At 38.3% G+C, this 26,205-nt stretch overlaps 1 protein-coding gene and 1 long non-coding RNA gene across 6 annotated transcripts; one reads left to right on the top strand and one right to left on the bottom strand.

Moving 5' to 3' along the window:
* The first annotated feature begins 23 nt into the window (after positions 1 to 23).
* LOC112541397 (uncharacterized) lies at positions 24 to 14,958 on the top strand. 3 transcript variants are annotated; one of them, XR_015796942.1, is made up of 5 exons: positions 24 to 185; positions 3,249 to 3,365; positions 7,202 to 7,248; positions 8,355 to 8,526; positions 14,540 to 14,958. It is a non-coding gene; the product is annotated as an uncharacterized LOC112541397 (long non-coding RNA). The 3 variants fall into 3 exon arrangements; XR_003085392.2 differs by lacking the exon at positions 7,202 to 7,248 and having other exon boundaries at positions 27 to 185; XR_015796940.1 differs by lacking the exons at positions 3,249 to 3,365; positions 7,202 to 7,248 and having other exon boundaries at positions 27 to 185.
* On the bottom strand, positions 5,589 to 26,188 carry RNF8 (ring finger protein 8). Of its 3 annotated transcripts, none has more exons than XM_007434522.4 (8): positions 26,054 to 26,188; positions 19,601 to 19,729; positions 15,133 to 15,867; positions 14,202 to 14,264; positions 12,396 to 12,485; positions 11,970 to 12,077; positions 10,265 to 10,469; positions 5,589 to 8,623 (listed from the first exon to the last, which is right to left on the bottom strand). In XM_007434522.4, exons 1-8 carry the CDS (start codon positions 26,174 to 26,176, stop codon positions 8,406 to 8,408), a joined length of 1,671 nt encoding a protein of 556 aa, XP_007434584.2. In that variant the 5' UTR covers positions 26,177 to 26,188; the 3' UTR covers positions 5,589 to 8,405. The 3 variants fall into 3 exon arrangements, with proteins under 3 accessions (XP_007434584.2, XP_007434586.2, XP_025026485.2); XM_007434524.3 differs by having other exon boundaries at positions 8,438 to 8,623; positions 10,258 to 10,469; XM_025170717.2 differs by lacking the exon at positions 5,589 to 8,623 and adding an exon at positions 9,929 to 10,102.
* Positions 26,189 to 26,205: the final 17 nt, after the last annotated feature.

Raw genomic sequence — 26,205 nt, 5'->3', positions numbered from 1 at the left:
GTGGCGCGGGTGCCGCGGGGAGTGGCGCCCCTAGTGGCGGGCGACTGGAGACCGAGCAACGAACAGCTCGAGCTTTAAAGTATTCTAGTTCCTGAAGGCAGCCGAGGTGCAGCCGTGCGAGCGGAGCTAGTCGCTTTATGGCGTAAGATGTAGGTGCACAGTCATTTCTGTAGCCTACGGATGCGGTAAGTCTTTCTCATCTGTTTTCCAACAGCTACGAATCCCCTCCCCGCTTTATGAAACTGTATGGGTTGAGTATTAATTTTCAACTTGGGAATTTACATGCAACTACAGGGGTGGGGATCACTGTGTGGGTGTTACGTTGTAACAGATAAATAATTCAAGTAATTTGAATAAAATGTTAACATTGGGTTTTTTAAAAAATCAATCAATCCTCACCTTAAAAAAAAAAAATTGTGTCCACTCCCATAACATTCAGAGGCAAGGTCTTCAGTTCAACTGAAACTGGGTACGCATCGTAAGAGATACTGTACTAACGGTGATCTGTTCTGACAGCATCTGAATTGGATTGCCTTAGTGTAGTATGTGGGCTATCCCTGAAGACAGTCTGAAAGCTACAGCTGATTCAGAACAAAAGCCAGGAGTATATATGCCTGATGGGATAATTCACTAGGAACATACCTTAACTATTTGAGGTCTTCATTGGTTCTCAGTCTGGTTCCAAGTTCAGTTCAAGGTGCTGTTTTTGCTCTTTAACGCCATTTACGGCTTCTCTCGAGGACACCCTGTTCTTCTATCAAGCTGCCTGCATCTAAAAATCTTTCACTGAAAGCCCTTTTTAAATTATTCCATCCATTAGAGTTGAGACATAGCAGCAAAGGAGAAGAGTTTTTTCCCAATCAGTAGCCTTCTGATAGGGAACCACCTTGCTCAAGACATCTACAGTAGTTCACTTTATTATCCTTTAGGTCAGCACCAAGGCCACCAGGGACTGCTTGTATCTATATTGCCAAAATTTAGCAACCATTTCTTAAGTTGCCAAAAATCAGTGAAATGGTTTCCTGTCATTTAGAAAAACATATGAAAATCAAACAGTGCACTCAGAAAAGTAACAAAGCAATATACAAATATTACACTCACTTTACCACCCCGTTTTGTTTTCATTTTAAAGGAAAATCCCTGTGATATAGACCTGCCTGGTTTACATGATCACCCTCTCCCTGCAGTCCTTGGCCCATCAAAAACACTAAGTGTAGCCCCCAACCTTGGAAATAGTTCTTACCCTACTTTGAAAACATGTTATTCTTTCAAGTATCTGGACATTCTAAACAGTTTTTTTAAATTTTTCCTTTGTTGCTTTCCTATTTTATTGATTTTGATCGCAGTGTACTTTTTGTGACTGTAAGCTATTTCTTCTGTTTTTAAATTGTACTCTAAACTGCTCTGGATTAAGATTTTCTGAAGCACAATAATACATATTTTTAAAGTAATATTAAAAAATGAGCCATGAGGCAACTGAAGTTCGCAGAGTAGAACATAGTTCATATAAGCAAAGTTATTAAGGAAACTCCAATCAAAAATACAAAGTATATTAAATTGGGATAGGGGTCAGGGAGAAAAGAAGAAAAAATAAGGAAAAAATAACATTCCTGTAATGCTGGGTTCATTCTAAAAAAGCTGGATTACCGCACCTAGTTCATTTAAATTACCTGGAAGTCAAATTATCTGGAAGATCTCAGGAAAGCTAAGCTGAGTTTATCCTGGTTGATAACTGAATGGGAAACCACCAGGAAATACAAGGATTGTAGGCTAGCCTGAAAAGTCACGGAAGGCAATTCAAACCATTTCTGCATTGTTGCCAAGTAAACAATATGTGTCTGTGAAGTCACCAGGAATCAATCTGAGCTCAAAGGACTTACTAAAAACCTTTAGGAAGAGTACCTGAATTAAATAATTTTTTTCCTCTGGATGGTAACATTTATTCATAACTTGCTGGGTAAATCCAAAATTTAACTACATCCCCATCTTTCAGCCCATCCTCTTGAGTCATGTTGTGTTCCAAGTGTTTAAATATACTTCATTTGTGATTTATTGTCATTTTAAAATATGAACATTTGGGAGAATGTTCACATACGTCTTTTACAGCCAAAGGGTTCAATATACGATTGAAGGTGTCATATGGGTTTTTATCCGTCAGTTTCCTGTGGTATTTCCATTATTATTTATTATTGTATTTGTACTTCTTTTCCAGATGTAAACCTGTAGTTTTAAGTAACTCTGCTCCCATGAAATAGTCTTAATAAAATGACTGTCTTCTAATGTGAGATCACTTAACAATATATATACTTCCCCAAGTAGATGTTTGCCCCCTCTTTTGGCTCATAGGATTGCTTCAACCACCACTGTTTTTTATCAAAAATACTGTACTCTAAGCCAAAACAAACTGGTACTCATGACATGCATCCCTATTTCATACAGTTCAAACTGTGAAGGGGACATCTTCAGCTGGCACTTAACAGTGTGTATTTTTTCCTATGCATAAATTGTATCTACTGGAACAGTAACGAAGCATAGAAAAACAATCACATTTACAGTTGTGTAATAGCTGAAAAATGTAGAATTAGTACTTTCAAAATATGTAAAGTGGGCTTGTCAAACATCAAAGGAATGACTCAAGTCAAAGGAGACTCAATCAAATCATTCTTTCAAATTGACTCTCCAAAAAGAATAATGGGATTAAATTGAATCAGGTGCATGCAAAGTGCTTTGAGAAGATTAAATTATGTTTTTAGATTTCCTGACTTTGCAGCATACATCATAAATAGACAAGACTAAGAGATGTGGGGAATTGAATGGTATAGTGGGTTCTCCAATGTTAAGATAAACATTAACAAACTCTGCATTTCAGAGATCTTGAGGGAGAGGTGCTCTGTTCTTTCTGCCTCATTCTTTTGGCAGAATTGTTTATACAAGTTTATTGTGGAAGGGAAGAAGAGGAAGACCAAGATAATTTGGTCATTTTTAAATCTTCTTTGCTGTTTCATGGGAGGAATTCCACCTTTTCCTCAATCCACATCCTTTCATCCTTTTCTTTCCCTTAAAAGTCTAATCTCTGCATTTATCTGCAATTCTTCAGCTTTCAATCCCATTTTTTATTTTCTCCCAGTTTTAGAAACACAATGATTCTATTTTCTGTTACTTGACTGTCTCTGTTATGAAGAATATTGTGTGAGACTTCTTTATTGCATGAGTAGGTCTGAGACAACATCTTTTGTTTTTTTTTTCAGCCATTCCTTGGTGGATTTATTGGAATGTTTCGGGTCATTGTCATGCTGCAAGGTCCACTTTCGGTTGAGCTTTAAGCTTCTAACAGATGGTCTCATATTGTCCTTAAGCAACCTCTGGTACAATTTGAAGCTTCTCCTATCCAGTCTATGGTCAAATATTTTGTTGAATCTTGAATCAGTTTAAATCAAATCTTGCTGCCTTCAAACATAATCTTCAAATCACCTTCAAATCAAATTGCCTTTATAAACACAGTGAACATAACAGTGAACATTGTCTCATTTAACATCTTTTGATATCAGTATTCCAGCTGATTCCAAAGACAGATTTCATTATTAGAATCAATTGGAGAAATATTTCCTATTCAAGAACCCACCCTTTATTAATCTTTGTTGATCTGCAAACACTTCGGAAATTTTTAAGGTTAAAAAACTATTGTTTCATTGTATCATTTATGCCAAAGTTTAACACAGGACATAATACTACATTTCAATATTAAATGTGTTTTGTGCCCTTGGATCTTATTTATGTTGCAAGTACAGTCATGTGAAAAAGTAAATAGACCATGTAAACTTTTTTTCTTACAAAAGAAACAAAAAAACATACAGTGGTGCTTAAAATTTTGTGAAGCCTTATGAATATTCAATATTTCTGCATAAATATGACCTAAAATGTCATCTGTTCTCCATACATCCTACAACTAGATAAAGAGAACCCAATTAAACAAATGAATCAAAAAGATTATACTTGTTCATTTATTTATTGAGGAAAATGATCCAAAGCTACATATTCACTATCAAAGTCTGATCTTCACAACACAGGTATGTGAAAGTATGTTACGACTAAACAAAGATTTCTGAGGACCTCCAAAAAACAGTTGTTTGTTTGTTAAATTTGTATGCCACTCATCTCTCCTAGTTGTTGACGCTCACCAAGCTGGAAAGGGCTACAAAACTATTTCCAAAGAGTTTGGACTCCAGCAGTCCACTGTCTACTGTCAGGCAGATCATGTACAAATTGAGGCAATTCAGTACCATTGTTACCCTCCCCAGGAGTGATTGACTAACCAAGATTACACCAAGAGCAAGACATGTAATATTCTAAGACATTTCAAAGAACCCTAGGGTAACGTCTAAGAAACTAAAGGCCACTCTTGCATTGGTAAATGTCAGTATTCATGAGACTACCATTAGGAGAACATTGAACAACAGTGGCACACATGCAGGGTTGCAAGGAGAAAGCCACAGTTCTCCAAAAAGAACATTGCTGCCCATCTATAGTTTGCTGAAGACCACAAGGATAAGCCAGAAGGCTATTGGAAGAATGTTCTGTGAATGGATGAGACCAAAATTGAACTTTTGGGCTTGAATGAAAAGCATTACATTTGCCAAACCCAGCAATAAGAACTTTATCCCATCTGTGAAAGGTGGTGGAAGTATCATCATCTGGGCCTGTTTTGCTGCCTCTGGACCAGGCTTGCCATCATTGATTGAACTATGAATTTTGAATTGTGCCAGCAAATTTTACAGGAAAAAAGTCAGGGTATCTGTCCATGAACTGAAGCTCAGGAGAAAGTGGGTCTTGCAGCAATACAATGACCCAAAACACACAAGTCATAGGACCAAAGGATGATTAAAGCAGAAGAAAGTTAATCTTTGGAATGGCCAATCAAATGTTGTGGAAAGACCTGAAGCAGGCTGTACATGCAAAGAAACCCACCAACATCCCTGAGTTGAAGCTGTTCTTTAAGGAGGAATGGGCTAAAATTCCTTCAAGCCAATGTGCCAGACTGAGCAATAGTTATCAGAAACGTTTAGCTGCAGTTATTGCTGCCCGAGGGGGGCATAACCAGTTACTGAGAGCAAAGGTTCATATATTTTTGCCATGTACAAATATGTAGCTTTATATCATTTTCCTCAATAAATAAATGAACAAGTATAATGTTTTTTATTCATTTAATTGGGTTCTCTTTATCTAGTTTTAGGACTTGTGTGGAGAACAGATCATGTTTTAGGTCATATCTATGCAGAAATATTTAAAATTCAAAAGGATTCACAAAGTTTTAAGTACTACTGTGTGTTGTCATATCAATATTTTATCTTCATTCAAACCATACATAAAGGCGACATACTTGAACAAAAAAACCTATGAAAATTAGACTTTGCAATCATTTATTCCACAAAAAAAAATAACAGGTATGACATTTCCTTCTGTGGAAAAAGTAAGTACACCCTTGGCTCTAATACCTGGTATTGCCCCCTTTGGCTGAAACAACCTCAAACAGGCATTTCTTACAACTGCCTAGCAGTCTCTGACATCAACTGGGAGGAATATTTTTCCACTCCATGCAGAATTTTTTTAGCAGTGCAATGTTTGAAGGGTTTCTTGCATGCACAGCCATTCCAAATCACTCCACAGCACCTCAATGGGATTTAGATCCAGCCTTTGAGTTGGCCATTCCAGAACTCTCCATTTCTTTTTTTTCAGCCGTTCTTTGGTGGATTTATTGGAATGATTAGGTCATTGTCATGCTGCTAGGTCCACTTTCAGTTGAGCTTTAAGCTTCTAACAGGTGGTCTCATGTCGTCCTTAAGCAACCTCTGGTACAATGAAGAATTCATAGTGGATTCTATGATGGTGAGCTGCCCAGGCCCTGATGTAGCAAATCAGCCCCAAACCTTAATATTTCCTCCATCATGCTTTACAGATGGTATCAGGTTCTTCTGGTAAAATACTGTATTTGGTCTTTGCCAAACATGTCTTCTGGTACTATGGCCAAATAACTCTATCTTTGCCTCTTGTCCAGAGCACATTGTTCCAGAAGTCCTGGTTTTTGCCTAGGTGTTCACAAGCAAAGTTTAGTTATGCCCTGGTGTTCTTTCTGGACAGCAAACATTTCTTCCTGGCACAGTTCCCATGTAGATCTAATTTGTGCAGCTTCTTTCTAATGGTAGACTCATGCACTTTGACATCAGTATGGCAAGAGCTATTTATAGGTCATGTGGTAAAATTGTGGGGTTCTTAGAGGCTTCTTTCAGCAACTTGTGTTCTGCTCTTGGGCTGAACTTCCTGGGACAGCCTGGCCTGGACAAGTTGGCAGTTGTTTGAAGCCTTCTCCACTTGTAGATGATCTGTAGAGTGGAATGATTGATGTCCAATTGTTTGGCAAACTTTCTAAATCCCTTCTCAAATTGATAGGCATCTATTACCTTCTTTTTGAAGGCCTCAGAGAAGTCTTTTGATCTAGGCATGTGTGTGATGGACTGGAATGGAGGAAGGGGGGTGAAAACGGTGCTCTCGTCTCCAGAGCAACGCTCTGGAGATAAGTGAAGAAAGCTGGCACATCCCTAAACATTCCAGAAGATAGTAGAGACTTGTGCCTGGGAACTACTGGTCAGTCTGAGAAGATTCTGTAAACAAGCGCTAGCTAATAAAGCTTGCTGACTGAACCTGCACGGTCTCCAGGAGTTCCTTGGGCTAGGCCTGACAATGTGGTACCACACACTTCAGCAACAAAAAACAAATCAAACTAAATGTCTGAGGTTTAAATAAGACAGGTTCCTCCCAGATCTTCTCTAACGATGTTCTAATCATTTGCACCTGAGCTGGTGCACCTGATTCTAATTTTAGGTATTTGAGGTAGTGATAAATGTAGGGGTATGCTTACTTTATCAATATGGTTAAAATGAAGATCTATATGTTGAAATATGTTGAAAAAGTAAAAAATTTCAATGGGGTGCACTTACTTTTTCACATGGCTATAACTATACCACCAGTAACTTCTGGGCTGAGTAGTCTGAATAGAATCCTGTGATATATGAATCCTGCTCCAGTAATGTATTGATAACAACTAATAAGGCTGCTTACAATTACTTGTAATGATACTTAACATTTACTTTTGCAAAGTCCAGTTATTAGTGTGTGAAATTAATATTTCCTGTTAAATCCAAAACAGGTAGACTGAACTGACTGTACAAAAATGCATAAACAGAGAAATAAAAGGTTATTTCTTTTTATATCTTGCACCTTGTCAATAAATAAATAAATCAACCTCTTCAAGTAATACCAAGAAAAACAAAAGGCCTAATCAATTGCTTGATAGTTTGAATGCAAAGCCTCATGAACTGGAACTTGGATGTTGTATACTTACACCAGTAAGAGGTGAAATACTGGTGTGTGTGTGTCATCTTCCATTTGCTCAGAGATGCACCTTCTTCACTCTGCTTTTCCAGGTGGTTTTCTTCACTTTAGTTTGTTCAGCAGCTAGAGTAGTTACTCCCCCTCCCACAAAGACCTGTTATGGCTTTGATTAATTTTGTTCTATTCTGGCAACAGAAATTGAGGAAACTGTTTTAGATCCTTTTATAGGAAACATAGTACAGATCCTGTTAACTTTAATAATTATCTTCAACCTATTTTAAAGTTGTAACTGAGGCTACCATTCTTATTCTCCTTATGAACCCATCAGATATGTATAAATTCCTGTCACAAATAATATATCATAGTATACATCTCAGTTGACCAACTGTCATCGTTAAAGTTACTGAGAGAAAATTCAGACTTGTGATATTCAAGCTTGTGCATTCTCACCCACAATTTTTGTTCAAACTATGTAAACCCTTGGAAAACCTGCTTCATAACATACAGAAGCATGTATGAAGCACTTATCTTCAAACCAACAAACAGCTGTGTTTTTCTAGGTTCATGTTTCTGCTCTGGAAGCTGCTCTTGCTATTTTCACTTGAGTGGAGAAAAGAAACACGTAGAAACAGATCAAACAGATGAAACAGCTGCATGAATTTGGAAAAAATATGTAGCAGCTTCATTAATTCAAACAGAAGTGCTTCATACAGATTCCTTTATGTTGTGAAGCATCTCTTTCAAATAGGTTTGCATAGCCCTAGTTTTCATAGCAAGAACAAACAAGGTTTAATCACCATGAGTCCAGTGTGATAAATGAGTGAGTCATACAATTGTAAATTTGGAATTCTGGAGATAAAGATACCATATATGCAATGAAGAAAAGAATAGGATCCTGCAAAGCCCCTTTAATCCACAATTTAAAGTTCCACATCTTCATTGTTCCAAATACCCCCTTTTTCCCACAGATACCACCCTGAGGAGACTCCAAAAAGCTGCACAAATGCAGAGCAGATGTTTCATATTGTATGGGGACTATCAGAGTCACCCTCATAATCATCACTTTCAGAGCTGCTTGTGAAAGTGCTACTAAGGGAATGCATAGATGGAAGACTACTGCTCTCACTATCTAATGTTGAGGTAAGACTACTGCTCTCACTGTCTGAAGAAGAGGTAAGACTACTGCTCTCACTGTTCTCACTGTCTGATGCTGGGCTTGGCGGAACAACCTGCTTTCCTGCAATTAAACACACAAAAATACAGTGATTAGTTTATACAGTGTTTGTATGATTTAGGCTGATACACAGATAGCTTAACATACAAAGTTATCTATAATTTAAATACATTTATTTCAAATCTCTGTCACAAGATTACAGTACAAAAAATGTCTTGTGAAGGTGTGCACAAGGTCATTTCACCCTCTGCTGTCTTAAATCAATCTTGTGGCGATACCAACTGGAGAACTTTCATAGATAGCTTTAGTCACAGACAGATAGATGTGGAAGATGAGATGGGCCCTACCTCTACCATAATCTCAAGCCAGATATAGACATACAGAGTAGAAATCTATAAATCTCATGATAAACGTATTCAGATACACACAACTATCATGCTTCTATGCAGATACATATAGGTTTACTCTAGTGTTAATATTTTATTACCTATAGCTGATAAAAGTTTACACCATAATAAATGTGTCAGTATTTAAGGTTCCACAACATTTTTGCTGGTTTTGCTGCACTGGGCTAAACTGGTAATATCTGATCAAGAATTTTTGGAAGAGAGAAAAAAATTTTAAAAAATGCACAAGGACAATTAGAACAAATTTCAAAAACTCTGCTGTAACACAAGGCAAGAAAATTATGAGAACTATCTTTGTTTCACAAGAGTCAACTCTTGTCAAATTTGGGGATTCCCTAAGACTTTAAATATTTCAAGCAATGTACTATTTATTCTAGCACGTACATCAGGGACTGTCTTCAGTAATCTCACAGACAGTGAATGGTCCTTAAACACTAGGCTGGGGTTCACTGCCCTACACTGATCTGTTTAATTTATTCTGAACACAGAATCTGCATACTGTTCTACCTAAGGAAGCAATTCTTCATATTTCAAGAGTAATTATTGTTAGGCTCACTGCTTAGAACATTTTGGAATGAATTTCCATGAATGTAAGAAAGAGCCTCCTTCATAAATGTATCCTACTTAATGGCACAACTGTTCCAAGGACAGTATTAAGAAGTGGGGAGAGATCAATTATTACAAAAAGGTGCCTCCCCCTATCTCATCACTGTATATCGAAAGAAAAGGGGAGCAATATAAAGAGACCACTAAATCTTAGCTGGGATCTAGATTCCTCAATAGACACCCCTTCTTTACCTGCAACATTATACTTAAATCAGCTGATCCTGAGGACCTCATTTACTTTGAAGCCCAAGCAGAAACCTTACTGAAGCAAAGCAGGTCTGTATCTGGTCAGTACTTATAATGGAAGACCATATGTTCTATTTCCATAATGGAAGAAAATGAGATACAAATATAATACATAAATAATTTTTATTTATTTATTTTTCGAATTTAGACACCGCCCATCTGGGGGCTAATCCCTCTCATACTTTTTTTAATATTTCTGGAAAGCTATGCAACTGTACAAGTTGTAAAATATCTGGCAAACTTGTTGTGTGGTTCTCTTTTCAAATCTGAGCATAATTCAATCCTGAAAATATAGTAGAAATGCAAACAGAGTTCATCATGCACAGAAATAATCAAGTATTAGAAGTACATTTACCTCGTTATTGATACATTTCTAAATTACTCCCTAAAATAAGCAGCTGACAAAAAAGCTCAAACTCCTAGGAATGGAGGACCCACCTCTCACCTTTTCGTTCCTGGATGAGGGACAGGCGACGGTGCTTTGTCTCAGCATCCAAGTTTTCTACCATCCTGTCAATGCAGTTGTCCAGAACCAATGACCGTGTCTTGGATAATATTGTCCCTCTACATATTGGACACTCCACCTTACGTTTCATCCATTCATCAATGCAATATGAGCAGAAGCTATGTGCACAATTTAGAGTAACAGCCTATAAAACAAGAATGCAAGTCAAGTGCCACTTTACAGAAGGTCCTCTCTTGCTCATCACAAATTTTATTTGGGGGAAGAATTAATCTTATAAAAGAGAATAGTTAAATATAAACCCAGCACACTCCAAGGTTATTCTGAACATTTCCACTGTGCAGTATAACAGATTTTGCCAAATTTCTTATACTGTCTATAGTTATATTAAGATTTATATTTTGCATTATTCACAGAAATTCCAAGGAAGAAGAAACAACTTCAAATAAAAAATATAAAAATATAACAACAGTATCAGATAGCATTAAATTGATTTTGTTTGTTTTAGTTAATTTATATTCTGAGAGGTTCTGGAGGTGTTATGGGCCTGGATGGGGCACAACAGGCTCTATCTCAACCCAAGCAAGACCAAGTGGCTCTGAGTTTTTGGACCTCCTGATTCCAGGGATCTTCTGTCTTTGGCTTTGGATGGGGTGGCACTGCCCAGACAGACCCAGTGCGCAATCTGAGGGTCCTCCTGGACTCATGGCTCTTGCTCGAAAAGCAGGTGGCAGCCATGGCTAGGAGGACTTTTGCACAGCTTAGGGCTGTGTATGTCAATTGCATCTGTTCCTGACTGGGGGTCCCTACTCACAGTCACTCAGGCCCTTGTGACCTCCAGGGCTACTGCAATGCATTTTACATGGGGCTGCCCTTGAAGAGTATACAGAAGCTTCAACTGGTGCAAAATGCAGCAGCATGGGCAGTTACTGGTGCCAGTTACTCGGCACATGTGACACCACTACTCTACGAGCTGCACTGACTTTTGGTGTGTTTCCAGGTTCAATTCAAGGTGCTGATTCTCACCTTTAAAGCCCTTCATGGCTTAGGACCAGGTTACTTATGGAATCGTCTCTTCCCTCTTCCCAATTGTTTCTACCTGTCCTACCTGATCTGGCAGGAAGGGCATGCTCCGGGTACCGTCGGCTAGAGAGTGTTGGCTGGCGGGGCCCAGAAGGAGACCCTTTTCTGCTGTGGCACTTGCCCTTTGGAACATCATCCCCCCTGAAATTAGATTAGCCCTGTCCCTGTTGGCCTTTCGTAAGGCCTTGAAAACTTGGCTTTGTGCCCAAACCTGAGACCCTGGGTATGGGTTAGAACCCATTTCCTGGTTATGTGGATGACAGGTTAGATTATGCCTGGCTATGGGTTTTTGTATTATTTTTGTTTTTATATTGTATTTTTGTGTCTTTTATCTGTTTTATTGTAAGCTACCTAGAGTCACATAAAAGTGTGATGAGCAGCTATATAAATCGAATAATAAATGGCCACCCCTCTCACAAACATTAAACAATATATAACCATTAAAACAGTATATAACCAACAAGATAGAAGCAATTATCATTGCTGTGGAAAGAAGGGGCGGGGATGCATGTGTGCGAGCATAGGGAGGCCAAGGAAAGAGGGCACAGAGTGCACGTGATCGCAGGGAGGCCATGGAAACAGGCTTTAATAATATTTATTTTACCTCAATAAAGTGTTCAGAGCAAATTGTACATTGCAGCTCGTTCTCTAATACATCATTCATCTGGCTCAATGCCTCCTCTTTTTGTGCTCTTGCTTTCTCCTTTTCCTCCTATAGCCAAGACAGAACACAAAAACACTAGGTATGCAAGTGTTGAAACTAAAAAATGGAAAACATATTTCATAAGGTAAAAATTGACATTTTATCCTGTACTCAGAAATACAAATTTTGCCTATGTTGTTAAATAGTTAAAATATTGCTTTTTCATCCACTTAACCATATATTAAAAGTAAAAAAGAAAAAATGAAGGCAGTTTGCACTGTATGCAGAAAGGGGCTTCCTTAAGAAACTATGTAACCATTTAAAAAAGAGGATTTGTAGAATGTCTGCACTGTCCATTTTTCCCAGTTGTCTAGGGTCTGTTCATACCTTGGTTTCTTTCAATTCCCTATCCTTGGCTTTAATTATTTCTTCAAAATCTTTCTTACTACGGTTCAGTTCTTCCATAAGAGCTTGATGCTAGGAATTAGAAGCAAACAAAAACAATATCAGCAAAATAATTTGATATGCTGCATTCAAATTAACGTCTCTGAAACTGGTTAGCACCGAAATGCAATTCTTCTGAATAAGTGTGTTCCATAAAATGTACAAATATTCACATACGCATGATTATCAAACTGTAAAGCTGCCACTAATCATATTAAAATGAACACTAAAAGTAGAAGCCTATAATAACAAAGAGCTATTAACTTTAAAAATACATTACAGTGTTGTGCTGCAAACCTGGCCCCTTTTGTATATGCATGCAACGTCACAAGACACACACAAAAGGGCTAGGTTACATCACGACGCTGTTTTCATCATTCTGCCCTCCTTGCCCCTGCAGATGCTGCTGTATGAGTATCAGTAATGCAGAAACACACGCATATATTAAGGAAATACATCCATTCATTACTTAACTAAATTGTTTTCATTCCTATCTCCTCCTGCTGCTGCTTCATCAGCTTGGACTAAGCCTCTCCCACCCTCATGAAACCCCACTGAAACCAATCATCCTAAAGGAGAAAAGGAAGCAGCAGCAAGCAATGCAAGTGACCATCATTAGCACCACTTCTTTTTAAAGCAATTATTCTTTAAATAAAGTTCTTCTATATTTAAGAACTCTGATTTTTTTTTTAATTTTAATGAGTTATTTTTCTGGTATTAAAGTTCTGGAACTCTTGGTGGCTGAAGGGTAGTGTAAAGTATTGTTAAAAGATTAATAAATAAAATCTATATTGTCAGCAAAAACAATTAACTGAAAACAAGAACTGAATATTCAGAGTGACCATATGATGCACACTTAGATGCACATTTAGCTATTTCATTGCAAGAATTTTTGGCAATTATTTCTCACAATATAAAGAATGTATTATCAGTACTTGGCTACCTTTATCTCATAGGAGAAGCCAATGCTGTAATAACTTGTGTTACATCAAGACACAGAACTAATGTCCTAGCAACTTGTCAGTGGTCACATCTCAATATTTCTAAATTATAAAAACGTCAGGAAAAACATAAACCTGATAAAAAATCAAGTGGAGGCAACACAGAGATGGGAAATAAACACAAATATAAAAACTACGGATTAATTCTGGACAAGCATCAACAGACTGTCAAAACAATTGAAAAGGGACGACTTGTTGACAGCCAGGTTTGCTAAGTACATAGAATCCCTTAAAACTACTGACACAGAATAATAGATATCAAGAACTAGCTTTTTTAGTAGGGCAAGAAAATTTGCCTAGACATCAGGAGGATGAAGCAGTTCCAGCTATAACTACGGAGCAGTTAAACAAACTGCAGCTCTCGCCTAGAGAAATTATAAGTGATCTTAACAACTGAATTTGTGGCAAAACAAACGTTTTTAACTGTGCTCTATTTTTGAACAACAAGGTAAAGCCTATAACAATGTGGTGGAAAAAAAACTTTTTTTTTGCCTTCCTTATTTATATAAAATACTGATATAAAAAGGATACAAATAGCACAGAAATGCCAAAGCCAGTTAGATTGGCTCAGGAAAAAGATGGAACTGGCCACAAAGAAAGTAAAATCCTGAGTGAAATCAGAGGGGAATGACAGAACACAAAACAGAGCAGAACAAAACCAATTCCAGGGGGAAATGAAGAGACTTCTATGAACCTAACAACAAAGCTCTCTCTTTTAAGTGATAAAAACATAAAACTATCTTGTTACCTGTACTAGGACCTGAGCTAGTTGGTCCTTCAGTCTTTCTTCTCCGTGTTCTTCACTTGCTCTCTACATAATAACAGGAGTCATGACCAGAAAGGAAATAAAAAATCAAGAATGTCAATATTCTGGTTATCATGTGCTAAGAAGGTTTTCCTTTACAGACTTAGAAAATGCAACAGAGGACAACTACTGCTTGTGAAAACTGGAACTTTAAAATAAAAATAAATCCTGAAAAAAATCTTTATTTTTGCCAGGCAAAGGCATATCCTGCTAAACATTATACTTTTAACATGGATGCATCTATTGCTGAATACTCAGAATGCTCTTTTTTTCTCTTCTAGGGCTGTCTCTCTCTTCCATCCATCAAAGAACAAATTTAAAGAAACAGACAAGGCAGTGAAACATCAATGGTTTTTATCATGCTGGAAGAAAAAAAAATCTCTTCAGCTGAAAACACTTGAACTTAGTAGATGCTATTGAGTTTTTCTATAACAATATATGCTAACTTTTCCAAAAGTGTTTTTAAAAAGTGTTGTTGTTCATTGAAAACATGCAAGTTAACATATGCTACAAAATATCTTCCCCAAAGAATAACAGTTACAACTACTATAGAGAACTAGAGCCAGTAGTCAGAATATATGTTCCATGAATACTGAGGTATTTTTCATCAAATGAGATTACAGACAGTCCTCTACTTACAAACAGGTTATGTTCCAAGAGGTTGTTCGTAAGTCCATTTTGATCATAAGTCCAACCACGGTGCGCGGCATACATACACCCAGAAGTTTACAGTGTGCCGCATACATACACATGTGCACTGTAAACTTCCAGGCATACACGTACAGCGCAGTGGCCACCTTTAGTTTAGGTTCATTTAAAAAGCTTGGCTATTTTAAAAGACAAACAAAAGTTGTTTTATCATTGTTATACCTACCTCTAGTTCCTCAGAGAAAGTTTTCTCTAATTGCTCTACTTGCTGCTGCTGCTGCTGCTGCTCAGTACATAACTGTTCCTGCAGTTCTTGTAACTCCTGCTCCAGTACCTGGATCTCTTTTGGAGCACATTTGGGCTTTTGTCTTACAGTCAAAACTGCTGTCTGCTTCTCCTGCACCTTGGCTTTGAGCTTTGTCATGTCTTCCAGAGTTTTTATTATTTGTTCCAAACTGTTCCAAGACTGTGCCAGACTTGGATTTTTTTGTTCTTCAGAGATGAGAAATACTTGATCAGGTTGATCAGAGTTACAGTGGTTTTTTTTCTTCTCTTTCTTGCTTGGTTTTGATGGAAATAATACTATATCCATGTTTTCTGTTGGTTGTTTAGACAGTTCTGTATTGCCTTCCTGAGATTTCCCCAAAGAGTCATTATCAGGAGATACTCGATCTCTCTTGGATCTAGAATGGGAAGGCCCTTCTGCTCCAGATGTCTCTGATTCCTCCAAGCTAATTTTCCGTTTAGCCCTGAGGTCCTTTATTTTCTCTGTCAGCTGGTCATTTTTCAATGCTAAAAATGGACTAATTATCTTCCATTCTTCCTTTATTAGTGTATATTCATACTCAGCAGTTTCTCTGTGTTTTAAAGGCACTCCTAATTGGATAAAGTCCCCCTCTTGTAAAATATAGGCCCTTGAAGGGTCAATGCGTTCACAGTTCAGCCAGACACCATTTAGACTCTGTAGAAATTTTTTAAAAAAAGGAGAGCTATGGAAAGTTTATAGAAAAAATACGGACAAAAAGCTGAGGAAAAAAACCTTGCATCTTTTAAATAATGATCCAAACTAAAAGTGATCCAGTGAATAAGGCAGATTTAATATGGCCATTAAGACATGAATGTACATAATTCATATGTTTAGCCTGGCCTCTAATTAGCTAATTAACAACCAGAGGCAAGCCCTTTACAACACTCTTTACCAATCTCCTACACACTCCGACTGGATGCGAAAATGCTCAAACAGAAATCTGCTACCATGATTAAAATCACAAAAAATTCTAGCATCCAGTTCAAACAACGTAATAATCATAACAGGTAGTGCTTTAGACTTCTTGGGAATCTTAACTACTTGGTCAAGCAAATCATATTGGAACGCTCTCACTCCAATGACTATGGCTTCAAGAGGAATGCAGTGTTATCATTTAGGCATCATTTACAAATTTGATTCTATACATGTGGCGCTTCGGCCATGTAGAAGTGATTTCTCACTACTATAACATTACAGTTACAGAGACTGCTTTGAAAATACTGCATTTATATTATTTTGCAATCATTACAAAGTTAAACAAAAATTAGCTCCCAGCCAGTTAACTTTTCCTATCAAACTGCTGGAGGACAACTTCAAAAACAGCCTAGTGCTTATGAAAGCCTATTATATAATACCTGAAGCTGAGCAAATAGCCACTAGTCAACAAATATTCTAGGCAATGTGGATGCAGCAAAACATTAATTACTTGGGTTGAAGAAATACTTAATAGAGAGCAGAAGCAGAGGGAAACAGATTGTAATTGATGGATTTTTTCTAGAGTCACTACTTCTGCAGTAGATTGGCTGTCAGATTACTTCCATTATCTGGAAAAGACTATGGCTCCTGACTGATTTAACTTAATGGCTAGCAAAATAATCTCTTTTTAGAAATGTCATTCTGTATTTTATAAATCTTAAAAAAAGATTACAGAGTACGTATTCTGGATATCAAAGTGCCCAGGCAACCTATAATACAATTAATGGTATACAGGAAAACTCCACATCAACCACTTCAACAGAAAACGGACAAAGTTTGTAAGTGGAAGCAAAACACTTCATTCCATTGTATATATTTTTTTTTTTTATTGCCTTCACCATGATGTTTAGAATAACATTCTGTCAAACATTTCATGGATGATTTTTATAGCTGGTGACTTTAAATATATTCCTTTTATATTTATGGGAAAAATATGGTACTGCCACAACAATTTGAAAACAATTTTCTAAATAAAGACCAAATTTATATACAGGTAGTCCTTGTTTAGCAACCACAACTGAACTGGCAAATTGGTTGTTAAGTGAAGCGGTTGCTAAGTGAAACTGCAACTGTGCTTATGATCTTACTTCAGCTTTCCTTTGCTTTACAGACCGATGAAGGTTGTAAACGCAAGGACTGGTTGTAAAGTTACTTTTTCATCACCGTCTTAACTGCCAATGATTGCTAAATGAGGTAGTTGCTAAACAAGGACTGCCTATATCACAATAAACCAAAATTCTGGTTTAACCATAAATCATAACCCAGATCTAAGGCTGCCTGAGGAACATATAGGGTTTGTTAGTCAGAGAGAAGCCACCCCTCATAGCCTCTGGAGCATCTCATTCAGCCTCAAGGGGTTTCTTGAATGCTTTGGAAAAGGGAAGGCACAAAAGACAGAGTAAACTAGCCACCAGGAAGACAAGTAACACAAGCAGACCCAGTAGGGGCCTATAAGACTGGGAAGCCTGGGTCTTTCCAGCCTAAGATTTTGCAGAATTTCCTGAGAACTAGGGGAAAGTTTACTTTTTGGAATAGTATGGTGGATTCAGGGATTGGCTGTTGGTCCTCTCCCTCCCTCATCAATTAACAACTCAACTTTTACAACATTTTTGTGGTAGTTGTTAAGTGATTCACATGGTCGTTAAGTGAATCACACAGTCATTAAGTGAATCATGTGGTTCCCTGTTGATTTTGCTTGTCGGAGGCCAGCTGAGAAGGTCACAAATGACAATCATATGACCCTGGGACGCTGTAATCATTGTAAATACATGCCAGTTGCCAAGTGTCCAAATTTTGATCACATGACCATGGGGATGCTGCAATAGTCGTAAGTGTAACGACCGGTCATAAGTCACTGTTTTCAGCACCATCATAACTTTGAATGATCGCTAAACAAATGGTTGTAAGTCAAGGACTACCTGTAAATAAATAAAATATGCAAGGGAAAAGGTGGAATATTGCTAATTTGTTGAAGTTGTAATGGATGGCATGAGCAGGGAAGATTCTGGAATGGAACTTCATGGTTGTCAGGAAGGGGGAGAGACATTCCAGGGAAGCGCCTCCTCAGCCCGCAGCAAGGGTGTGGGAAGATGAAGAAGATGAGGCTGACCCCTCCCTAGAGTCTCATGGGTTATAGCTACTAGTTGCTTTAGCATAGGTTTAGTCTGGTGAGATTTTGTCTATTAGGTGCGAGCTAATAAAGGAACTGAACTGTACTGGATTGCCTTGTTGCTCTTCTTGGGCTGAACCTGACAGAAGGGCAGTGGGGAATTAGATGTCTAGTGCTACTGGCTTCTGTTTCCTACAATGCTTAGGCCATGAGGCATCCCAAAGGAGCAGTGATGAGCCCTTCAGCAGCTATAAGAGTTATAAGGTTCATAGCTGGCAATTTAGGAACTGCTGTGTTAGCTGTCCCTATTAAAGGGATTGAACAGAGAAGTGAGGGCATGCAATGCTGTATTGTTGGAGACCAAACTCCTTGTTCACTCCCGTCATCAGACTGCTGCTCATTTTTTCCTTGTCATTTGACTGGGGCTTAGGGGCTCCCCAAAGCAAGTGAAAGCCAAGCAAAAGAAAAGAAAGGAAAAGTAGACAGCAGAATATCTGTTATTGAGATGGTCCTGAACATGCAAATGGTTGGCAGAGCTCTCAGCCCTGTGTGGTCTCTGGGGCAAGACAGGGCCTGAACTGAAGAAGAGAGCTATCTCCTTCCACAAGAACCAACATCTGGTCTTTATCCCTGCTTCTGAATTGAGTGTGAGGGGGGTATCCATATCAGAATGCCCAGGCTCTGAGGTGGGAAAAACTGCTGACTTATTCAGTTTGTTTGTTAAAAGGATTACACTAGAAAATATATGACATACAGTAGGTATTGTGCATTTCCCTCCTGCAGCACCTTGCATTGCTCCCCAAAGCTTTTAAGACAAGGATTTTCTGAACAACATGAAATGAATCATGTGTCAGGCTGGGTGATATTATCCATCCAAGCAGAGAAATGAAGTGATGGAGAGCCTTCCATTCACATTAACCTTTAGCTATCACCCATTAAATATCCTCATCAATTCTTCAGCTAAGAGGTGAGCAACAGATGGCCCTCCAGAGGTTGACTGCAGTTGCCACAATCTCTTACCACTGGCCATACTAGTTAATGTTGATGAAACTTGAAAGGCCCTTTATCATTTTGCCCACCCCTGCTCCAGATGATAAATGTAAAGTATACTATAAAACAAAATAATCCTGCATTCTGGATGATGTTCTCACAAATAAACAAGTTTATGAATCATATTTTTTTTTTATAGCAGGCTAGTTTCCAAAAATTGCCTACAAAATATATATTTCTATCATTAAACCTTATGGCTTTCCAGGTTATATTTCCACATTCAGCATCTTTCAATTCCTCTAATTAGTTTACCTTGTTATCCTTCACGGTCCACTGGCCATCAGCATTTTGCTTGAAAATACAATGGTTCCGAGAGATCATCAGTGGACAGGATTTTGATATCAGCTGGTAAGTGACACCAGCTCCTCGACCTATAGTTACCTAAACAAACAAATAGACAACGTTATCTGAGACAGGTTACCTGAGGAACCACCTCGTCCCAGTTACATCAGCCCGTCCCACCCGGTCTGGTAGGAGGAGTATGTTGTGGACTCCATCGGTTAGAGAATTTCAACTGGTGGGGTCTAGGAGGAAAGCCTTTTCTGCCATCGCCCCCGCCCTGTGGAATATCTTGCCTCCTAAGGTGTGGTTGGCCCCCACTCTTCTGGCCTTTCAGAAGAGTCTTAAGACCTGGCTCTGCCGACTAGCTTGGGGATCCAATGGGGGCTCCCAACATTGAGGTGGCTGGCACCTTGAGGATGCTCTCTCCATCTTTTAACTTTGTACTCTTTTAATATGCTTTGTAGTTTTTAAATGTTTTTATGTTTTTTACCTGTGTGCTGCCTAGAGTTACTGATAGTGAGATGGGCGGCATATAAAGATTTATAAACAAATAAATGTGTGTTTTAAACTGTAATCTAATGAATTACTTTAAACCAGAAATGGGTAAACGTTTTGCAGCATATGGGACATTTTCATTTCATTTAAAAAATATATCATCCTCCAAGGTCACAGGGGACATGACTAGTAATGCAATTATATCACCAAACTGAACAGAGTCAAAATTTTCAATCCTTTTGCTGGGAGATGTTGGTTAAGTGTAAAATTTATATTTTACTGAAAACAAAACCCAAAAAAGTCAGATTCTTACAAATCAGATTTTTTTAGTTTAATTTGTTATAGTCGTAGACTGGAAGAACTTAAAAAGTAAGATAATTATATAGATACATCAAAATCAACACATGATTTAGCTAATGGAATACCAAAACACACATAAAATTATTTTGAGTAAAATAAGATAATCAGATTCACCCCACTTGAAGCAGTAATTTGCATTCCTTCATAGCCAGTATACAAAATCTAACTATGCTGAGATTTCCACTACCCGAGTAGCTTGCAGGAGATTGAAGAGTCAGTTCTGCCTAGGTATGGGGAGAAATACAGAACCCAAAAGCCTCTTTTTATAGAAAATCAGAATTGTAGCAATATGCGGATGCTTGAAAAACGGGGTTGAAGTATCCCACATAGTCTATGTGTTGCTCAGCCAACTTAAGCTACCATACAAATTTCCAGTATTTCATCTGAAGCAGCAAAAAAGTACTGCATTATTTAATAATCAACATAACTCCAAAAGTAACACTGGCTGTCCATACATGAAAAAAAATCTGTTTGTTTAGAAAGAAAGCTATTTTATAATAAGCAGATTAAAGTTAGCCTCATATACAGATACAAATTAAGCAAGGTTTTCCATTTTTTTCAAGTCATGGATCCTGTTAGTTAAAAAAAGAAATTCCATGAATCTCTGGTCAAGAAACAAAGCTTAGAGATAGAAAACTGTCTGTGTTCAAGTGTTTGTTTGTTTTACACTTAGTCTCTCATAGATGTGAAGGCCTAGCTCTCTGGAGAAGATTCTAATGCTGGGAAAGGTGGAAGGAAAGAGAAGATGATGACCAGCAGTAAGGTGGATGGACTCAGTTACAGTGGTGATGGGTACATCATTGGAAGACTTGAAGCACAAAGTTAGGAACAGATTGTCATGGAGAAAATCTATGTGATTGCTAAGAGTCAATACCAACTTGATGGCATGTAATCGATCAATCTCTCCTGGAACCCCATAAAGTTCTGGTAGAACTGCAGGGTTCTAGAATACTCAAACTGAAAAAAGCAAAGTAAGCTACCAATACCACAAAAGAATTGCACATTCTTTGGAATTCAGTTTCATTCAGCTACAGACTTCTCCCTCTCTTCCCCAAACACAGCAGCTGAAACATGATTTCCTAATCTTTATAGGGTCTAAGTCAAGGATAAGAGTGTCAAAATTCTTCAAAGCAATGTAGCAAAATTCTTCAAAGCAATTCAAAGACAAAGCTTTTCAGTTAACCTCCTCTTTCTCCTGGTAGTTCTTGCAGTTAAATCTTATGTGGTTTCAAAGATTGTAATCTTTATAGATGCAGAATTTCCAAGTTGTAAATAGAACTTAGATTCTTTTTCCAGCCACCTTGTAAGTTCCAAAATCTTTCTACTTACCTACTACAACAATGGTATGAATGCAAACTTATTTTGGGGGAAGGGGAAACTATCATATCTTTCACTGTGATACCTTGTCTTATTATTTGCTGCTGTACAGGTAGTCCTCACTTAACCACAATTCGGACCTGCAACCACTAAGCAATGCAGTCATTAAGCGAAGTATCACGTGACTATGCCAGACTTATATCAGTTCTGCTGTGTTCATTAAGTGAATCACCCATGGTCATTAAGTGAGACATGTGTCTGTGATTTGCAATTTTACCGCCAGCTTCTCCATTGACTTTGCTTGTCGGAAGCTGGCTGTGAAGCTCACAAATAGCAATCATATGACCATGGGATGCTGCGACAGTCATAAATATGCACCAGTTGCAAGGTGCCCGAATTGCACATGATTGCAGGGACTCTGCAACAGTCATAAGTTTGAGGACCGGTCGTAAAGTTACTTCTTCAGTAACGTAACTTCGAATGGGTGCTAAACAGGGCAGTAGTTAACTGAGGATTACCTCTATTCTGAATGCATTATAAACCACTTAAGGGTTAGACTTTAATCCATAATCTCAAAAAAAGCAGAATATTACTTTACTGACTTTTTAAAACTTCTTTGCATGGTTTTGCATCTTAGCTACAGCACCTAGACAATCTTGACTAATTCTCTCCAAAGGTTAAGCAGGACTTTACTTGGTTAGTACTTGAACGGGAAACCACCAAGAAATCCCAAGGCTGATGATTAGCTCTGGAAGTCCCTAAAAATTCAGAAGGCAGCAACACCAACTATGTCCTTACTGCTACCAAGAAAACTATATGGACGTGTCCATGGAATCACCAGAAGTAAAACTTGACTTGAGGGAATTTTTACCTCTACCTTTTTGCATTCCTCCATGAAGTATGACCCAATTTTAATTCAGACCAATTATGGCAAATGAAATTCAGCCTTCCTTTGCATTCTCAATCAGTTATTCTTCCATGACCAAGAAAAACTTTGTTTGTTGTTCTCTTGAGGCTCTCCTGAGGCGGGAAAGAAGGCAGAATCTTCCTAAATGGTGTATTGTTGTGAGTCACCATAGAACTATATTTGATTTATTCAGTAGCTACATAGACCAGATTTAGATGGCTTACCATAATCAACATAACTATTACCCTACAATTCGTCTTAACAACAAATGTTATACAGAAGAAGAAGATCTTGTTTTAACTTTATCTACAAAAGTATATCTGAAGGTGAAGTATTATATTAAAAAATAATTAAATCACTACAGCCTACATTCTTAAACACATTGCACAAGTCAAGTCCTACTTACTTCAATAATGCCTTTCTTCAAACTAAAATTGCTTGGAGTACTCTTGTCTGTACTAACTCCTGGCTCAAGTCTTAATTTGATTAGCAGTGTTCCACAAAAGTTGTTCTTTACTTATATAAAGAATACACTGAAGGAGTACAACAGAATGTTACATTTCTATCAAGTGTATGGCAAACAGAGTAACATTATGCAACCAAAGCAGCTTCTAACTTCTGCAAAGAAACACTGTCCAAAATATATTTCGCAAGGAACTGTATACCATTTAAAACCAACAGTTAGATCAGCCCAGCTGCAATCTGTAATAACTTGGCCAGTTCAGTTCTTTGAACACCCGCATATAATACAGGAAGACAGTGAGTATGAACTATTCATATTTAATAATACTTCAAAGCCACAACTACATACAGAATCACAGTATACATTCTACCCATCCTGAATTTTGGGCTTCTGCTGCTTCTGCTATTTCCACTAGTTTGTTTTTTGTTGTTTACCAAACAAAAACAAAACCCATGTTACTGCACTTTATGCTTTTTAATAGTTTGTTGTAGTCTGTCTTAAGAGTTTTAACTGAAGATGAACATAAAATAATTCCTAAATAAGTACTTTTAAATACGCTGTTATTGCATAGTTTTATGTTTTGCCTATTGAGGAAGGTTCTGGCTTCTTAACCTGCTCAGGAAAACTTCAATAGAACAGCGAGCAATGTGTTTTATTGACCATGGAAGAATGCAGAAATATCACTATTCTCTACAAAATGTTACACTCCAATCTCTCCCTCCTCTTTTTTTATACCCTCACAGATTCATATAGTTTAAGGGTTGGAAGGGTCTTCGTGTGTTATTTAGTCAAATCCTCTGCTCAGTGCAAGAATCCAGGAAAACATCCCCTGCTGGTGCCCATGCAACACTTACTTGAAAATCTGCAGCCATGGGAGTCCACCGCTGTTTTAAATAGTTTCATTGTTTAACAGTAATTTCTCCTAATATTCAGTCTGAATCTTCATTAATTTCAACCAGTTTATCCTGCTCTTTGTTTCAACAGAAAATAGATCAACCTGCAACATCCTTTATATATTTGTAGAGCACTACAATATCTCCACTGAGTCTTCTCTCTTCTGCAAGCTAAACCTGTCCAGCTCCATTAAAACTTCTTCATAAAGCATGGCTTCTCTTCCTGATAGCTCTCCTCTGAATCTGTTCGAGCTTGTCCATACCCCTTTTAAAGTGTGATGCCTAGAACTGGAGTCAGAACCCCAAAGGCAGCTGACAGGGCAAAATACAAGTAAAATATTACCTCCTGTGATCTGGATACAATGCTTATCAAAACAGCTCAAACTTTCATTGGACTTTTTAGCTGCTGCCTCTCACTATCTCCTCACGATCAGCCAATGGGGTCTAGGCAGGGAGCCTTTTCCGCTGTAGCGCCCGCCCTATGGAACATCCTGCCTCCTGAGGTGCGGTGTCCCCCCTCCCTCATGGCCTTCAGGAAGGAGATCAAATCCTGGCTCTGCCAGAAGGCCTGGGGCCCAGAGGGGGGCCTGCACCTGTGGAGATGGCTGGTGGGGTGAGGGGTTGTCCCCCCCCAGCATCTTACAGGTTTTTTAGGGCTAAAATCATAGGAGGTTTTTAGGGCATTTTTAATATATGTTTTTTAATTATTTATAGATTGTATCCATGTCTGGAGAGACCTGTGTTTTTTCTTCTTTTTTATTATTGTGAGCCGCCCAGAGTCACCCATTGGGGGACATGGGCAGCATACAAGTCTGAAAATAAATAAAATAAATAAATGGTCCACTATGACTTATAGATCCTTCTCACACACCACCACTAAGCCAGGTTTCCCCATTCCTGTATATATGCATTTGTTTTTCCATATGCAACAACCTTATTGTTGTCATGCTGAATGTGAAACTTGTCAAGATCATTCTGAATTGTGATTTTGTCCTGTAAGATATTAGCAAATCCTATCTTAATGTAATATGCATGTGATAAACACCCTACTATTCCATCTTCTAGGTCATTTATAAAGATACAGGACAGCATTAGTCTGGGAAACCCCACTTCATATTTCCCTTCAGGATAAGGCAGAACCATTTGCGAACACCCTTTGGATGCAGCTGTCCCACCACCTGCAAATCCATTGGACAGTAGTGCCATCCAGCCCACAAGGATACAATGAGTACAGCGACCATAGTTTCTTGCAAAAAATAAAGAACAAACCTAAAATGGGCAAATCTAAAAGAGATACATAAGGATAAAAAATGTAATTCTTTATGTTTATAACTTTGCTTTACAAAGGAAAATTCAAGAGCAAAACCAAGAATATAAATAAATCTAAAGGACAGCTTTCTGAAATAAAGTCCTGTCCTTTATAATAAAGGGTGTATGGTCACTGTAATTATGAGAGACCTTATCAAATGTTTTGCCGAGGTCAAGGACGCTAAATTTACACTAATGTTTTTCAAACTTGGCAACTTCAAGATATGTGGACTTCAATTCCCAGAATTCCTCATCCAGCATGCTGGCTGAGGAATTCTGGGAGTTCAAGTCCACACATCTTGAAGTTGCCAAGTTTGAAAAAGACTCATCTACAGTATTCCCTCAGTACACTACACCAAACTAGTCACTATCATAAAAAGAGGTTAGTCTTGCACAAGAGTTTTTCCAGATTCTCGCCAGCAGTTCTAGAATGTAATTCATCTGGCCTCGAAGACTTGGATTCGTTTACGGCATCAAGGTGGGTTTTCACATAATGATCCTCAATGCGGACCACTCAGTTAAAAAAAGCTGGCAGGTTCCGGGGAGCAGAGCACCCCACGGGTGTATTTCCTAAAACAGCCATCGGGGGCGCAAGGGGCTCTTTCTCACCCTCACTCTTTCGCCGTCCCTCCCTCGTCCCTCACGCCCTCGTCGGGAAAAAAGGTCCTTGGCCCCCTCACCTCGCTCCCATCCTCCAGCAGCAGCCACTCTTCATTCATGCCCACTCGCCTCAGGCACCAAGTTTGCCCCAGCCATCCTGAGGGACGAGAAATCCGGCCGTCGCCGCCAAAACACTCCGCCATCTTTCATGGCCCGCGCCAGCTACAGGCAA

Source organism: Python bivittatus, unplaced genomic scaffold (genome assembly GCF_059951505.1).
Source record: "Python bivittatus isolate LINGU-HERP-01145 unplaced genomic scaffold, Pbiv_v1 ctg000020_np1212, whole genome shotgun sequence".
NCBI classification, from domain to species: Eukaryota; Metazoa; Chordata; class Lepidosauria; order Squamata; family Pythonidae; genus Python; species Python bivittatus.
Note: the sequence above shows the minus strand (reverse complement) of the source record. Positions and strands in the feature narration are given on the sequence as shown.

What these genes read in the sequence shown, in the direction of transcription:
- RNF8 (XM_007434522.4), bottom strand. Translation starts at nt 26,176, where the DNA reads ATGGCGGAGTGTTTTGGCGGCGACGGCCGGATTTCTCGTCCCTCAGGA. An exon ending in GGGAATTGAAAGAAACCAAG is followed by an intron (nt 12,078 to 12,395) that starts GTATGAACAGAC and finishes TCTTGGCTATAG; the next exon opens with GAGGAAAAGGAGAAAGCAAG. An exon ending in GCTCTGAACACTTTATTGAG is followed by an intron (nt 10,470 to 11,969) that starts GTAAAATAAATA and finishes CTTGTTTTATAG; the next exon opens with GCTGTTACTCTAAATTGTGC.